This window comes from Elgaria multicarinata, chromosome 1, assembly GCF_023053635.1.
Source record: "Elgaria multicarinata webbii isolate HBS135686 ecotype San Diego chromosome 1, rElgMul1.1.pri, whole genome shotgun sequence".
Lineage (NCBI taxonomy): Eukaryota > Metazoa > Chordata > Lepidosauria > Squamata > Anguidae > Elgaria > Elgaria multicarinata.
In genome coordinates this window covers 56983575-57001337 of record NC_086171.1, presented here as the reverse complement: position 1 = coordinate 57001337, position 17763 = coordinate 56983575, and the positions used below count along the sequence as shown (strand labels likewise).

At 41.3% G+C, this 17763-nt stretch overlaps 1 protein-coding gene across 1 annotated transcript in view; it reads left to right on the top strand.

The window, feature by feature from the left end:
* Nucleotides 1-17763, top strand: part of CREB5 (cAMP responsive element binding protein 5) — a 305685-nt gene that overhangs the window by 217652 nt on the left and 70270 nt on the right. Inside the window, exons 8-9 of the mRNA XM_063128793.1 lie at nt 9786-9912; nt 11722-11832. Of these exons, the coding sequence (XP_062984863.1) occupies nt 9786-9912; nt 11722-11832 (238 nt within the window). The remainder of the gene's footprint in view (nt 1-9785; nt 9913-11721; nt 11833-17763) is intronic.

Genomic DNA, 17763 nt, shown 5'->3' with positions numbered 1-17763 from the left:
AATTAATTTCATTGATGTGAAAACAAATGGACTCCAACCACAAAATCAGCTGTAAGTTCATGTTCAATACAGCACTTGAAAGGGAATGGAGCAAGCTCAAATTGTGACTGGGAAGGAGCACAGAATAGTATATGCTTTGCTGCACAAATAGAATCACTTTGTTAAAGCTGCATATTGGGAGGGTTTTGTGTACGAATGAGAGAGTATGTATGTGGTGGGGGAGGGAAGAGCTGGATGGGTAGAAAAAGAAATGGATGCAGAGACCCATGAGGTATGAGAAAATGCCCTGATCTTCAGGACTTGAATTTAGTCTTTTTGCTGCCAAATTGGTTGGTTTTCATCATTGTTCAGTCTTTCTATTAAAACATTGGACATACCGTCTAGATATTTATATGCCCCCAGTCTATAGGCAATTGACTGTGAACTCAGTGATGGATAAATAGCACTTGTCAGGTGCTGTCTGGTAGCTGGTCCATATCACACAACTATCCCTTGCTGTGCATAGTCATGATTTCTTTTAGAGGGAAAATGTTTAAACAGAGCCCCAATATCAGGTCTCTTGGCATATATTATAGTTGTTTATGTTGTTATAACTATCTCTTCCTCTAAGGATGACATCGGGCCTGTTCAGATGATACGCTAAGCCATAGTTAGGCTACTAACTCTTTCACAGCAAACGGTTAGTGGGCATGTTTAAACCATGGTTATGTCGCCATCATGGTTACGAATGGTTCGCACGACACACTGGGCCTATTCAGACGACACTTCAGGCTCTGTGGTTAGCAAAACTGGTTCTCTGGGGTTAGCACTAACCACAAGCTGTGCTGTCGCACACAACACTTTAAGCCACGGTTAGAGCTGCTAACCCTGCTGCAGACAGTTGGACTGTGGTTAGTGAGTGAGCAAGGTTTAGCAAAATGCATCGCACAAGAAACCGTAAACCCTGCTGCTTAACCAAAAGCCTTAACCAGCAGGGTTTAAGGTGTATTCTGAACAGGCCTACTAAGTCATGGTTCATACCACACAGTAAACCATAACGTTTAGTTCAAAATGCTTAACCTCCGTGGCTTAGCATGTCATCTGAACAGGGTCATCCTCTAAGGATATTATAATCACCTCTTCTGTTCAGATGCTCTAGATCAGGTAACGTCATTTTATTCTCCCAACAATTAGAGATGAATCTGTCCATTTCAGTTTCTCAATTTTCCCATTCTTAACTTGAGTTTGTCCTGAATGTTGAGGTTTTGTTCATTTGTTTTTTCATGTTTGCATGAAAATTCATCATTGCTGGCTGGCAGAATGGGAGTTGTAGTACAATAGAACTAGAGGACAAAAAGCTGGGGAAAGCTGCCCTAGAGCAGGGGTGAGGAACCCCTTTCAGCCTGAGGGCCAAATGCAATTTTAGAGAAGCTCTCTGGGGCTGCATTTCATTGCTCAGTGGGACCGAAGGCAAAGGGGGCGGGGCCAAAGGCAAAAGTGATGGGGTCAAAAATACAAGGCATACAAACACATTGTCTCTTGAAGCACTTACTGCCAGTAAGAATGTAAGAACATAAGGAGAGCCCTGCTGGGTCAGACCAAGGGTCCACAGTGTAACAGCACCCTCCCACCCATGTTCCCCAACAACTGGTGTATATAGGCCCACTGCTTCTGATACTGGATAACTAAGCCCTACGAGAGGCATGTCAACCTTTTAGATAGGGGGAAAAACCAGCATGGAAGCCAAATGATTGGTGGTTGGGGGAAAGGGGTTTCAGCCAGAGGAGGGGTTTGTGGCCACCAGGGGAACCTGGAAGGCTAAATCTGAGCCCCGGGCCTCAGGTTGCCCACCACCCCTGCCCAAGAAGGAGCCTCCGTTTTTGCTTGGAACTCCTTGTGAAAAAGTAGGGAAGAAAGTGGATTGGCACCGTAACCATTTTTCACACATGTCAGGGCCCCTCTGTACATTACCATAGTGAAGTAGGAGCCACTTTTCTACCCTGAGGCTCTTAGTCAGGCAGCTATCTCTAAACTAGAGGACGGAGCTCTGTAACTCTGACCTTAGCATCTATCATACTTGGGGGGGACAGTGAAAACACGTGCTGTTGTCTTTGACATTTTAATTGAAAAGAAAAGCTGAAACAGGTTTTAACCTTAAGCAGTGTGTTTTTACAAGTGTGTGTGTAGAAATAATCTGTCAGTGCAGAGCAGGCTGGGTGCCACACGAGTTGGTTTAGTGGCTGAACAATCCCACATTAGCTCACACACCTTGCCTTGTTCCATGCCTCAATAGTTTTTAGTAGAAATGCTTTGCCTAGAGGCATACAATTATTAAGAAAAGGAGACTCTGCTTGCTTAAAGTCTGGAATTATTAGCTCATGGTAACAAGCCTGCACTGGAGAGACTGTTGGGTCTTTGTTTTCATGAGTCTACTGTAATTTGCCCTCTCATTTTCAGAGGAAAACCTCTGCTTTGTTTGGGAAGTTAAGTGTTGAAATACATAATCACTTCAAAAATTATTTAAAATATTTGTACAGTATAACCAGATTTAAAGGAAAGTTTACATGCCTTTCCATAAAAACTCAACAGTGTGAACCCAAAAATTGGTTTCCGTCCAAAATATTTAATATAGATGGATCCTGGCTTTAAAGGAGACTATAAAATATCTGCACATCCTGTAGGATGTACTTATCTCTTTTGGATAAGTAAACAGCTTAGGAACACTTAAAAATGTGTGGCAAAGCCATCTTAAGGGAAAACTAGGTGATGCTAAACATGTCACTTGCGATCACATCGGTTAAAAAAGATGAAAAGTGTCGGTGCTGGACAGAGCTGTATTCATTGGGATTACAGTGCATAGCGAGGAGGGATTTAATCCTTGCCTCGCTGCCATGGTCCTGATGAAAATTGCCCTACCCCTGAGACTTCTGTTAGCCCCAGGAAGGAACCTGTACTGAGGCTAATAGCAGTTTAAGAGGGGAAAGGTTTTGGTTGGGACATCAGTGGCAAAGGAAGTGTGGTATTTCCCTGCATGCTGCAGTCCTGATGGAAATATCCATCCCTGTGTCTGCTCTTTTCTTTTGTAACTCAGATTATTGCTAGTTATGGTTTTTTTTCTTCTTACATCAGCCTTCCCCAACCTGATGTCCTCCACGTGTTGTTGGACTACATATGAGAGTTGTAGTTCAGAATATCTGGAGGACACCAGTTTAGGGTAAAGCTGGCTTATAACATCGCCCATTGCTAAATGTGAGTATACTAGTAATAGTGACCCATCCATGCTGGAGTTACAGGGAAAATGCAGCTCCTCCGTGCTGCATGCATATGGCTCCCCTGCCCTGAAGTCAGTTAACCTAACATGCATATAGAAAGAAAGTAATGCAGGTCTCCTGCAAGATGAACCTTTCTACGTGAAGCTTTTATTGTGTGCTTGTGATTGCTCACTCACAGTAGTTTGCAGGCCCTTTAGATGATGTCGTCATCCTCCAGGGACTCTCCCATGTTTTCTATTCATCATTATGGGTTGTTTTCCTAACGATGAAACATCTGGTATTATTTAGAAATGGTGGGATGGGAGTTTTGTGTAATTCTGCAATTCTGCTATACTACCATGCCATCTAGTGGTTGAATAATGAAACAGATAGGCAGAGAAATAAACCCCCTAGAAAAAAGTATGTGTAAAGGAGCCAATCTTAATTCCACAAAGAATCCAGAAGCAGAAGCCTCAGTGAAGGTACAGGATAAAAGCCTCATGTTGAAATGCCCTATATGTATTGAGCGCCTTATGGAAATCCCACATTTTGCAGAAGCAAAACAATCACCACATTGCTTTTCAGTCAGATTGAGCGCCTTCATATTAAGGAACGTGTGAGAAGAGGTTGTTATCAGAGAATGTTGATAACAGTTAAGGCACACAAATGGCAAACATTTAACTAGTGGATGGACCTGACTTTGCACGGGTTGAAATAGCCCTTAGTTTAATACAGCGAAGTCTTCAAGCGGTTAAGCAGTTGTTCGAGTTGGACACCTTGAGCCCACCCTCCCAGAGTGAAGCCCTAGACTTTGCCACTGCAGAGGCGGGCAGTCAAATAACTCTCCTTTGGACTCCCTGGTTTCAAACTGTACTGACTGCAAAGCAATGTGGTGATTGTTTTGCTTCTGCAAAATGTGGGATTTCCATAAGTCTGTAGATACCTTCCTCTAGTGCATTGTTGGTGTCGGTGTGGTTACATGAGTAAACACACTCACAGTCTGAAATAGAGACAATGATCTCCCCTGCCCTCTGTTGTGGCTCAGTAGTAACCACAAGACTTCACCAGTTCTTACTACACTACCTGAGTTCTGAAATAAACAATATTGGCCATTGCTATAGCCCAGTGCATTCTGTAAGTGTAGTTGTTTTTGCTATTTTATCTCAGCTACTATTACAGTTTTTTGTTTGCATTTGTATTGTGCAAGCATTGGAAATATCTCAGTATATGTTCTATACTAGTATCTTCTATTTCTCTTACAGTCTCGGCTAATATATGAGACCAATTCTTTCTAATTTCAATGACCTGTACTGTAGCTGTTCCCTATATATTTTTGTTCTGTTGAGTTGATCTCTATCATCATTATATGCATGTTAACAGGTACTGGAGTATGCAGATCCATTCTATGTGTATTGGTTCCAACACATTATCTAACTCTTCAGAAGATTACAGGCTACACAGATAAAAACTTTGCGTCTTTTGATTTCACTAAGGGCCTTGCTAGACGAGGCCTTAGCGCGCTGTGAGGCCCGGTTTCCCTGCTGTGTGTCCAGATGACGCACAGGGGAATCCGGGGTCAGACCGCGCCGAAGCCTCCCCTAACGCGCCATAAGCGAAGTCACTTATGGCGCACCTTTTCCGCATCCCCGGCCTGAGGCCGGGACTGCGGAACGTCTAGCAAGGTCCGTGGCTTTTTGCGCCTACTCGCTTACTTGCAAGTAGCCGGGAAAAGCCACGGACTGGGCACAACGCTCCTACGAGTGCTGTGCCCATCGGGCCGGGGGGACATAGGGGGGGAAGGCCGGACCGGCAGGAGAGGGGGATGGCGGAGGGCGACACAGGAGATCGCGGAGGGCGGCACAGGGGATGGCGGAGGGTGACGGGATGGCGGAGGGCGACGGGATGGCGGAGGGCGACACAGGGGACGGGGACGGGGAGGGAGGGTGGGGAAAGAGTGGGCAGGAGGCATGGGAGGGGATCAGGAGCAGATGGGGGGGCTTAAGTAAAAAAAAACCCCTTACCTTCTCCGAAGTCTTCGGAGCGCACGTGGCCCCTTTAACAACAACAAAAAAGGGCCGACGCTGCAGGGCTTCCGTAGTCCCTGCGCATCGGTCGTCTAGGAGGCGGGGCGGCACGCGCTAAAGTTAGCGCGCCGTCGCCCCACCTCCCTGCCGGCTTATCCGGCTGGGTCTAGCAAGGCCCTAAGTCACAACTCTGCCAAAGAGAGTTTTTTTGAAAATCACTTTTTCATCCAGAATTTATGTTTTCTTATTCATCGTGCTTAGGATAGTAAGTGTAAGGGTAAAGAAGGAAGATGTGAGCCATTCCGTACATAGGCAAGAACTCAAAGGAAAATGTTAATAAACGTTTGCTAGCAGGATGCTGATTAAAGAATTGAGCGTCTGGTTTTACAATAGGATGCAGCCACAAACTGTTACAAGAATCCATAGGATAGAATTTTAAGACTGCAGGCTCTCTGGCCAGGGAGGGAGGCAGAGAGAGAGAGAGAGAGAGAGATCACCTCTGTGTTTTGTAGGGTGGCCATATGTCCTCTTTTATAGTCCTCTACTGAGATATACTGCATTTCTAAGTTGTAATAATTATTTCTAAATGTGCATCACGAATATACATTTTTGCTTATGCATTTCCTCTTTTTGGGGTGTGATTCATAAGATTTGTACAGCACCCAGCACACTGCTCATCCTTTGCAAATATTAAGCAGGAGCAGCAGTAATGTGTGGGGTATGACTAATACAGTCTAACAAGACTACTCACCTGAACTTTGACTCTACACAAGGCATTTATTGTGCACTCATGATTGCTTACTCATGGTTGTTTAGGGGTTATTTAGATGACATTGTCACCCTCCAATTTTGTTTCTGTCTTTTCAGAGCCCTTTACTGTTTTTTGTTTGTATTTTTTTTAGAATGGGAAAATGGGGTATTATTTTTGAACGTGCTGTTTCTACTTGTGTATTTGTGCTATTCTGCTGTAGCACAGCTCCATCTAGAGGTTATGTAATGGAAAGGAATAGCTCTATGTGTAGCGCTCTGTTCTCAATTCTGCAAAACACCAAAAGCAGATAACAGTGATTAACAGCCTCATGGAAAATAGCTCTCAGGTACAATATTTCTTGGGAATCAAGCACACTGCTTCATTGGACATGACTGTATAAGACACATAGGGATGGTTATCCCCTGCTAGTTTAAATGGTAAACTGGGCTCAAAAATTATTTCATTATTTCATTAATGAGCAAATGACAAAATAAGGCCCCGAAATTCAAAAGTGTGTATTTTTCCATCCAGGAAAACTCTGGAAAGTTCCAAGGTGCTACCAAAAGAAAGAACGCCCCCACCCCCTCCCAACAAAAATAAAAACAGTAATTTCCCAACTGCAAAGCAGATGCAGATATGCAGACCTAAGCAGAGCTGAGGGTGAGAGTGAGGACAGCAAGGTAGCTTATTTGCTATTTTTTAATATATACAAATAATTTCCTTTTTACCCATGGCCCCTATTCCCAGGCTCATTAAATCAAGTTCAGAAAACATTTTGGCTCTGGAACATGTAAGTAAAATTCCAACCATATGGACTCTTGAGGATTACCTGTGCAAACGGCACAAGTCAAGCCAAAACAAGTTTCTGTCAAATGGACTAACACCTAAGTTTATTATGAAGGTAAAGAGTTCTATAAAGGGCCTGCAAGCAGCACAGAAAGACCTGGCTGTGAGGCTCCAGGCAGTTATCCTGGGGGCTGCTTGTTTAATGTCAGTCACCTTGAGAATTGGCTCTCCCTTACAAAAAAGTATAGTTTGCATATCACAAATGTTGGCAGATTTCTTTTAAAAAAACAGACTCTTGGTTCATTTACTCTGTCAACTTGAAAATGCCTTGTCCAATGATAGAGTTTACTGTGGATTAAACCTAGTAGTCTCATTGATGTGCATGCAAAGGACTCTGTATTTTGGTTTTGCATTCATGCTATTGTCCAACAGCTGCTCCTAAGCTCAGTATTTTCAGCCAGCCTTTTAAACCGAGAAAAGCTGAAATGTCAGCTTGTGATGTGGTTCAGGGTGTGGTGATTAACAGAAGTTTTTTTAAAAATCACCAAATTCTATCCTGCTAAAAATAGTGGTCAGGGCAGCTAATGAGAATAAAATATAGAATTATAATTAAAACATAAAGACTCATCCATCAGTATTTATAATATATACTATACCTTCAGCACTGACAGTGTATAAAGCCAAAGGAGTTAACAAGTTGATATACGACGTTCAGGTTTGGATATTGAGAATAAATTAATCTCTAATGAAAACTCACTCTACTTTTCTGAGTAAGAGTTTTGATGCCTTCAAGATGTGTATCTAATGCAGTAATATGACTTGAAGCTAGAATTCATTCTTTGGATTCTATTTATTTATGGAAATAAACATTGATAAAACAAGCAACTTTTATCATACTGTTGTTGTTGTTGTTTAGATCGAAGTAAGTGCAGTATTTTTTTAATGGCATTATATTTATAGTGTATAATTACACAAGTCCACTATACCACAGCACCATCTATTGGCTGTATAATGAAAGGCAGAGAAAGAAATCCCCCAGAAAGAAGCATGGGTAAAATGCCAGATAAAAGCCTCATGTAGAAATGCCCAGTGTTACAAAAGGAGGCCTGATGATGTCACAAGGAAGGACCTGGTGATGCCACAAGCTTACCAACATTTGAAAGACAAAAAACTAGTAACTGGGTAGGAGTAATGTGTAAAGTGGGGGATGCCATTTAGAAAATGGGAACCTTAGCATTCAGTACCCACACAACTTGATTCCTATTCCTATGCATTAAAATGCTACGGAGGAGCTGTGCAATTTTGGATGGATAGTAGGATGTTCAATTTCTGTTAGAACCTGCTCAGGGATTCATCTCTTAAAAAGTTATATATGTGGCCATTATCTTAAAGCCAATCTGTGATCCAGTCTGTGAACAAAAAGAATTGCTTATGTTACATTGAAACAAACGAGCAAGCAAGCAAAACACAACCCAAGTCCTGTAATTTGTTTTTGAGCATTTATCTTTTTCAGTAGAATGCCTTAAAGTGGTCATGACATGATGAAAGTTGCCTGTTTTTCAGGTGCATTTTACATCTGCTAATTTAATGGGAAAATAATAAAGTTATAACTTATATATTCAGTATTGCTGAAACATGTTTATAGCAGTCATTCATATGCTTGATTTAAAAAAGCAAGAAACCAAAGACCTAACAATTAGAAACCTAAGATCTAGCAATTGATCAAAGTAAAAATTATAGATCACTTACAGAACATCAATCAGCCTTGACAGCAAGTAGTGCTGCTGGTTTTGCTGATCATCACTGGAGAGGGATTCAGGCTACCAGCCAATCTTTGTTGCGGGGGTGCCCTTCTTCCCCCCTCAGCTTCAATCATCTATGGTTCCAGTGCAATTTACATGCATGAAGTAACTATGCTCAATGGGGCTTATTTTTAGGAAAGTGTGGAGAGGATTGCTTTGTGTGTGTGTCCCATGCCAGTTAGGTACGGAATCTTTCCTTCTATGCATATACGTCCCAGTTCAAAGAAGCAAGCAGGAACATCTATACATGTGCTCTTCCTGCTCCCTTATTTAGCTCATGGGATGGTGGGACGTTAAAAAAATGCTTGGGACATGGTATGAAAACAATTGAAAAGATTGCTGTGCATTTGCAACCTCAAGATCTTTGAACTGGCGTCACTGAAAATATAATATGGCTGTTTTATAATGCACTTTTCTTATACCAAATATATAAAAGGAAGATGGGACACCTAATGGGGTGGGGAGCAAACATTATATATTTATTTACAGTGTTGTAATACATACCTCTTAAACATTGTGTTAAGATCACTAATGATTTTGTTCACTTAATGCATTCCTAGTTTTGTGTGTAACCACTCAGACAAGAGGTGTGACAGTTGTACTGTAACACCTATTCTTATTTTACGCTACACTCATTAAACTGATGTCCTTAAAGCTGATGTTATAGTTCTGCCAATAATGGGGGAAAGGCAACAGTCATTTTTTAAAAAATGTAAATAAGTGAAATTTATCAGAATCTGGTAAACGTTAATAGTTGAAATTCCACCTTAGATGTGTGAGTTCCTCATGCAGATTTAATGATATTTTAATGTTAATTTGAATGTAAATTAAAACCATTTTTAATTTAGGACAGAGTACTGGAGGGTCTAGAAAAATCATCATGAAATAATGACCATAGAATATAAGTCTCAAAATTATACTCTCTGAGAAATTTTGTTTGTTTTTTCACAGAGGCATTTCATAGAGTTTCAAAAAAACTTAATTCTCTATTACCCTTCCAAAAATACTGGTATATCTTTAAACCAGCCTCTAGGAACACAGAATTGAACATTGAAATATCGTACATGTTTTGAGTTTTGACATTCAACATTTTGATCGTCCATTAACAATTATGAAATATGAATCCTTGTGTGAAAAGGTTTCCTTTTAAAAGTTTCAGTTCTGATTCCCCCCTCCCTCCCCTTATTTCTAGGCCTGTCCCAGGCTCGTTATCATCATTACTACACCTCCACAACCGGCAAAGACAGCCCATGCCTGCCTCTATGCCAGGGACTCTACCTAATCCTACCATGCCTGGATCTTCAGCAGTTTTGATGCCAGTAAGTATACCAAATCTTTGTTTATATATGAGAGAGAGAGATTAATGTATGGCACTTCATTAAAAGTAGGAAATTATAAGAAAATGTACTTGCAATTCACTGGCCTGTTCAAGTATTATTTAAATTACAATGAAATTCAGAGCCAAACTAGACATTGGCAGGATCTATACTGCTTATAATGGTTTATAAGGGTTATGACAACTGTTCAGGCCCAAGATACATTACATATACCATTTTCATACCGTTTTAAAAGTGTTATATCCTGCTTGGTGTAGATTGGGCCATTAACATTTGTCTCATCTGTCCAGCAGAAAGGTTGGATTTCATTGTTCCATATTATTTTACTAGAAGTATCATAATACTATTTTGGTAAAATATTTTTTCCATTTCTCATGCAAGGTAGGAAGCCGGAACAACTCTCTAGTTTTGCTTCATGCACTAGCAGTATTGTAACCATGTTACATGTGCAACGTTTTGTCCAGATTCAACAGCCCCAGTGGGAAAACCCTTCCATTCTCAAATCCTCTAGATCATTATGCCTCTTTATTTATATCTTAAACAAGTTGGTTTAGGCTGCCCTGACAACATCAAACATCAGCCATAATTTTATACAGTGATGTTTTAAAAGCCACTTAATCCAGAGTGTTGTTTTCTAAGAGAAAATCATTATAGAAAGTCTCAAACCTAGACGACTAATTTGTTCTTCTGGTGAAGGGGCTTTTTTTAATCGATTGTTGGGTAAAACAACATTGTAGGCTTTATTTTCTGACACCAGATAAAAACAATCAAAGTCAGCAAAGCTATTGCGGGAATGTGGAGTGCGGGAAATAAAGACGTGGATGCAAAAGTTGGGATTTCAATAGGGCCATATTCATTAATAGATCTGCAGAAAGGGTAAACCTAAGCCGGCATCTTCTCTAATCCAGCCTTATGCTGTTGTTTTATCGAGCAAGACATTCACAGTCTGAGAGTGGCGCCTCAATGTTCACCATCTCTCCAGCTTTCCCTTTTGGGGTAGGGAGGCCTTCCATGTCACCCCTCTCTCATGCTGGGGCCTCCGATCGGGTGAGGAAGGTTGGCCTCAAAGGTAACCCTTATCTCTGCTAGCTGGGCTGCAAGGATCACAGCTGGGGAGCCTCAGGCATTACCAATCACCACAATGGTGCCTGTGAATGCTCACCGACCCTAACCTGCTCAAGATGCCCACACATACCTGCCACAGGGAGTGAAAAGTGGAAGCAAGGCATTTGCCATCCTTGAAAGCGGATATGGAGACATTTTTCTCCCTCTCTCATAATACCCGTCATCCTATTAAGCTGATACAAGGGAGTACTTCTCCACACAGTGCATAGTTAGAATTTGCTCCCACAAGATATAGCTATTCTATGAACAGAATGCTGGGCTAGATGGACCCTGGTCTGATCCAGCAGGATCTTTTTATGTTCTTATATTCGTGATGATCATGATACAACTCTGAATATCTGTTGATGGAGAACATGAATGGAAGGGTGCTATTGCACTCATGTCCTACTTATGGACTTCTCATAGGCATTTTTGTGAACCTCCCAGAGACCTTCGGCTATTGGGTGGTATAAAAATGCAATAAATAAATAAAATAAGCATCTGGTAGGCCACTGTGAGAAGCAGGAAACTGGGCTTGGAAGGCCTTTGGCCTGATACAACATGCCTCTTCTTATGTTCACATAAGTGCCTAACTCTTGCCCATTTGAAGTGAACCAGAACATCTGTCTTTTGAAAATCTGTTTCACCTTCCAAGCCCCATCTGATTTCTTTTTTTCCCTTCTCTAGATGGAACGACAGATGTCAATGAACTCCAATATCATGGGAATGCAAGGCCCAAACCTCAGTAACCCCTGTGCTTCACCACAAGTCCCTCCAATGCACTCAGAAGCCAAAATGGTAACATGTTGAAAACATCTTTACTTGTTTAAAATCTTGATTATGCTCTTAATTTTTCTCATCTCTGAGGGACAATCTGAATATTTGATTTCTACTTTTACGACTGTGTTTCTGCCATAAATAGATTCAGGGCAGGGGTGGCTCAGCTGAGCCTCCCCAGCTTCTAAACTTCCAGATCATCTCTTTGTCTTTGGCGATTCAACTTCAATTAAAGGATGTTGGGCATCGGATATTGGCAGAGTATAGTCTGCTGGATTCTTTGTAGATTAGCAGTATTGAATATTTCATGGAGTGGAAGCAGGTGTAATGACATGTGTGTCTGTGTCACTATATGTTCATAGAAATAGCTAGTTTGAAGAAATCTTAGGAATCTTAGTGCCAAATGCCTAAAGATTTGTTTCTTTGTCATATGTGTATGTAACAGGTTGGACGTTTTTAGCTTCCTCCTGTAAGTACCCTATTTCTTCGATTCTAAGACACACTTTTTTCCCCATATAAACATCTCTTAAAATGGGGTGCGTCTTAGAATTGCGGGTGTGTCTTACGGGTGTTTTTTTTCTGTTGGTGGTACTGAAATTAATGTGCATCTTACAATAGATGGCATCTTACAATCGAAGAAATACGGTAGATACTGGGACCTTTAAATATGAAAAAATAGCAATGGACAATCTTTCCAATCCGTGCTATTTTTGCATGTGTGTCTATTTTCTCGTGAATCTGCAGTTTAAAAAACAAAAAGAATATCAAATTTAAATATATATATTTTTAACATATTTTCTCTTAAGATTAGCATTTTAACATGTATTTTGATAACACTTTTTGAGCTGAGTACTGCACAGAAACATTCAAGGCATGAGAAAGCTGGTTGATAACTAGGTTCTGATTGGCACCTTTGTTAGGAAGGTGTGTAATAGGTCTGTTAATATTGGAATTTGCAAAGATCAAATTCCTCATGCATCCCTGGAAAACAAAGAAGTCAAGCTTTTGATATTTGTACCTAAACACATACACACTGCCTCTTACATGCATTCATATATACATGAATACATCTGTACATGGACATGTTTCGCTCTGTATGACCTTCTAACTTCACCGTAAGTCTCGTCCAGATGTTTTGTGCTATCAACTCCCTTCCAGATATTTTGTACTATCACATAGCTGGGGCTGATGGAAGTTGTAGTCCAAAACATCTGGAGGGCTCAGGAAGGTTGTTTTAACTGCTATCTCAACCCCTGGCCCTCAATGCTCCCATGAGATGGGGCCTGTACTATAGTCATGGTTTTTTTTACTAAATGTGAAATTGCAGCAGACAGATTACTGTCTCTCTACTCTAACAGACAGAGTCACGGGGTTCCTTTAGCTGTGCCAGTTATCTGCATTTCTTGAATGTTAAGACACTGTGATGTGAGAGGGCATTGGCTCTTGTTCCATTTGCATGGCATATGGGCATTATTGTCAGCACTATCTCTGATTGGTGGTTTGTGGCAGTGTTTCCAGAAACACTTGGGAGTATGTCTGCCATTCTTTAGCCATGTTTGTATTTTCTCCGTATGTGTTTTCCCCCTCCTCTCCTGGGCTGAGTATGCGTTGAATACGGCATCCATATGGCTACTGTTGTAGTGACGTATTTCTGATTGCACATAATGTAACTATGGGATTGCTCTGTGAGACTGGAATATTGTACCCACTTATCTGTGAGTAAGCCACATTGAACTTTGAGTACTTCTTTCTCTTTCTGAGTAGGACCTGTGTACAATTTCATTTTCATTTCATTTCTTACATTTCTATACCGCTGATTAGCCAAAGCTTTTTCCAGGCAGTTTAAAGAGATTAAAAACTTTAAAATACAGTATCACATATAATATAAAAACAGTTCACATACAAACAATATAAACCGACAGTAGGCACACATACTCACTCACAAACACATACATATATTTTCAAACAATTTTAACAATCAACAATACAAAATCCTATGACCTGATTAAAAACCACATTGAGAAGAGAGGCATTACCAGCTAAAAGGAGCAGGTAGCAGGTGAAGGGAGAGACTTTTCTCTGCATGAGATCCTAGAGAGCCATACTGGGCTAGATGTCCAAACAGTCCGAACTGGCATAAGGCAGCTTCCTATACATAAGGGTGCATGAGAATTTCGTTTTTGCTTGCAAAACATGTGAGCATGCCTCCATTCCAAGTTCTGAACACAAGTAAGTTCAAATACCAGCACATCCCCACCACCTGAAAATATTTTCACACTGTCACACTCACATTCGTCTTGTTCCAAGTTCAGTTTGTGCAAATTTCCTGATTTGCGCAAATTTCTTTAGTAGACTGAATCAGCCCCCATTTTAGCCTATGGAGGAAATTTGTGCAAATTGGGGGAGATTTGCGCTAATATCCCGTTCAATCACTGCTCATTTTGAGCAAGTTTCGCATTCACGCAGAGTGAGCAGCGATCGCAAACGGAATCTCACAAATATCACTCATTTGCCCATCCCTACCTATAAATGTATAGAGCAGCTTCTCCCAACCTAGTGCTTTACTACAACTCCCATCATCCCCAGCCAGCATGGCCAATACATCTAGGGGGGCACCATTCAAGGAAGACTGGAATTGAGTATTTCAGAAAACGGTACACTACTGCGGAAAGATTCATTTTTAGCCAAATTTTAGTGATATGTTTGATTAATGTACAGAAATACACAATATAATTCTTTTAAATGTTACTTCTATTAAAAGTAATTAAGGCCAAAGATTAACTACATCCTTTTAGATGCTGGTTCTTGGAATTATCTGCTGGGGAAAGTCTTGCCAAAGCAACACCTTTATAAATCTGAGTCTTTAGCCAAAACAAATTTAGTCAGATTAAAAAGTGATCCACTTAATTTCACATATTAAAGAACAGAATTCTCACCATATGTATCAATAATTTCATTTTTAAAGCCTCAGAGTTTAATTTTTTTTTTAAGGGACTGGGAAAGGCAAAGTAACTGCAGACTCTTCAGCCTCTAAAAGAGATGCCAGTGTGATGCTTTTTCTTCTTTAGCCAAGGAGTATTTTGTTTGGCTCAACATTGCTTGGATTTGAAAGGTGGGGGGCGGGGGGGGGGACTTGCCGGCAGCCTAATCCAGAAAGATTTAATAAGCTGTGCTGCAGATGCTGTTGCTTTTTGGCACATCACGATTACGGTATGGCACACAGCAGAGAAAAACCCTTGACCACAGATTTTGCTTGGCTGATGTTGCCAACTCTTTTGGCTACATCTGCTCTTTAAGCCAACCGACTGCATGTTTACAGAGTGTGGTTTTAACTGAGGTGTTAAAAAGGCTTGGGTTGGCTGCCTAACCCAGATTTATACTGAGGTAAAATGTGGCCGTTTGCGTCTACCGTAACAGCGCATCATATCTAACTGGCAGGCAGATCCTCCCCGTTGAAGAGCAGTAACTTCAAAAGTACACATTGTGGCTTTCATTCAAATCGGCAGTAAGCTGCTATTAGCATATGGTGGCAATATGAGATGGTAGGCATTGGGCAGCCCAGCTCTCCCGTTTCTTCATGCCTTTTTGTACTGGTACGCTTCTCCCCTGATACAGTGATCCTGAAAAGAGAATCCTGAAAAGAGAGATCTCTCTCTTGCAATGTCAAACTTACAGCAGAAAGAACATGACTACAGTACAGGTCTGCACAGATGTTCTCATGGGAAAGCCAGGAATTGAGATAGCAGCAAGAGCAGCCTTCCTCAGTCACCTGGGCCATGTGATCTGTAACACAGGCCCAAATACACTTAGGAGGTTGCTGGTTCAAATCCACACTGGGGATTTCCTCCCCACTTACTAGTGCTCATCATTGATTGAAAACGGGATGGTCGCTGCAGTTGTGGAGACACACAAACAAATGCACACATGCTTCTGGAGCACTGGTTGGAAATACTCCCAGGGGAAAATATAACATGCACTCTGCACCCCAATATTATTTGGGAAGTTCTGGGAGAGCATGTTCCTGAGGTCCCACCAGTGGAGGTTGGTGCCACTGATTTTAGTGGGACGGTGAATCCATTCTGGGTTTCACCAGCCAGAACTCCAAAGGAGCTTTCCAAGGGGCTGAACTATATCCCCGAAACAGGCACAAGACCTTGAATAGCTCCTTTAGAGTTCTGGCAGGTTCTGACCGAAACCCAGAATGGATTCACCACCCCATTGAAATCAGAGCCAATAGACACCACTGAGTCCCACAACTTGCTGAGGGGAAGCCAGCACTGAACTGGGTCTGGGATCCATGGGGGGTTGTAGTCTGTGTACCGAGGGCAAGCATGCATTGCCCAAGGGCATCAGGTTGAGTGGCTGGGTTGGGGAGTCAGTGACCTCCCAGCCATGCACATGGGCCTAGGGGCATGGGCAACATGGGAATGGGGGGGTCAGCCATCTTGGCACTGGACACTGTTAGGGACCACAGCTATCCCTGAGACATGTGCACAGTGTTGCCGAGTGAGTCTGTATATATTACATTATATCACTTGTCGTAAAATCCTTGGTTGGAAAAACCATAGAGTAGTGTGTGGGGGTGTTTGTGGGGGAGTTGGAACTATTAGAATGAAGTAAATCAGCAGTGTTCCCAAGAATTGAAGGAGAACTTCCTGGTGGATTGTGCCTTTTTCATACAAGGAACCAACCATACAGATTGGTGCTGCATCAGAATGGATTAGCTGGTTGTTTATGTATGTCGATAGGCCTTAATAAATGATCTTTGAGTAATACCTGTAACTTTTCATATCTATGTGTTGACTGCCCTCGTTCTATAATGCTTTATGTGATATAATTATTTGCTTTAAAATGACAGAAAGTAAAGAAAAACCAAGAGACCAGTAGAAACAGTAGCCAGCAATAGTATGTATAGGTTCAGAATATTTAATTGTGGAGGATATGGGAAGGGGGCAGAAGGAATTTTTTAAAAAACATTTGTTTGGAATTTATATCCTGCCACATGGCTCCACAGGCTCCTCGGGGCATCTTGCAATATAGCATAAAGCAACAGTACAATCCACAATAAAACACCAGCAGTTAATAGTTAAAATTAAAGTCCTTAAAAAAAATAGAACAGTAGAAAAGCAATGTATCAATGAATAAAATGTAATGGGAGCAAGGATCCACTTCCCACACATTATGGGCTGTAAGGAAGCCATATTTTGGGGTCAATATGCTACAAGTTAGCTACAATGCATAAATACTGCAATAACATGAAGGGAGGACCAATGGAATGGGTTTTCTCCACCTAGTCAGCAATTCAGAGTGGGAAGGGTCCCAATCGTAAATCAAGAGTTTGGGAAATTGTCCCAGATGATTGCTTCTTAGTAAGTAAAGGACATTTGCAATGCAATCTTATACATATCCATTCAGAAGTAAGCTCTATTGGGTTCCATAGGTCCCACTCCCAGGTATGTGTGCATAGGATTGAAGCCTTGGTTGATTAATTGGTTAAATTAATTGATTAGACTGCTTTGGTTGCTTAAAATAGTGCCTCCTGAGCCATTTTAATACCAGTTCTTTCTAAAACTGCAGATGGCAGGTGTCATCATAAAATCCCTTCTTCTCTTGCACATATAAGGCGTTTGTATTGAGGCATATAGGAATTCTCTAAAAGCAAAGAGTATGCCGTTTTCTTCGGAACTATTCAGATGCAAATATATTCAGATTTAATCTATCAATTAATTGACTAAAGCTCATTAGTACTGGGCAAACATCCTGTGGCTGCATTCAGAATCAGAACGTTACTTAAAAGCTCTCTTCACGAGAGTTTGGAAGAAGCTTGCCTGTTTTCCAAGAGTAATGTTGGCATGTTCATGTTGATGGTGCCATGTTCATGCACCTTGTAGCGTACATCAAGAATTGTACTTCCTAGCTCCAGCCATACACTGAGAGACACTTGGAACTCCT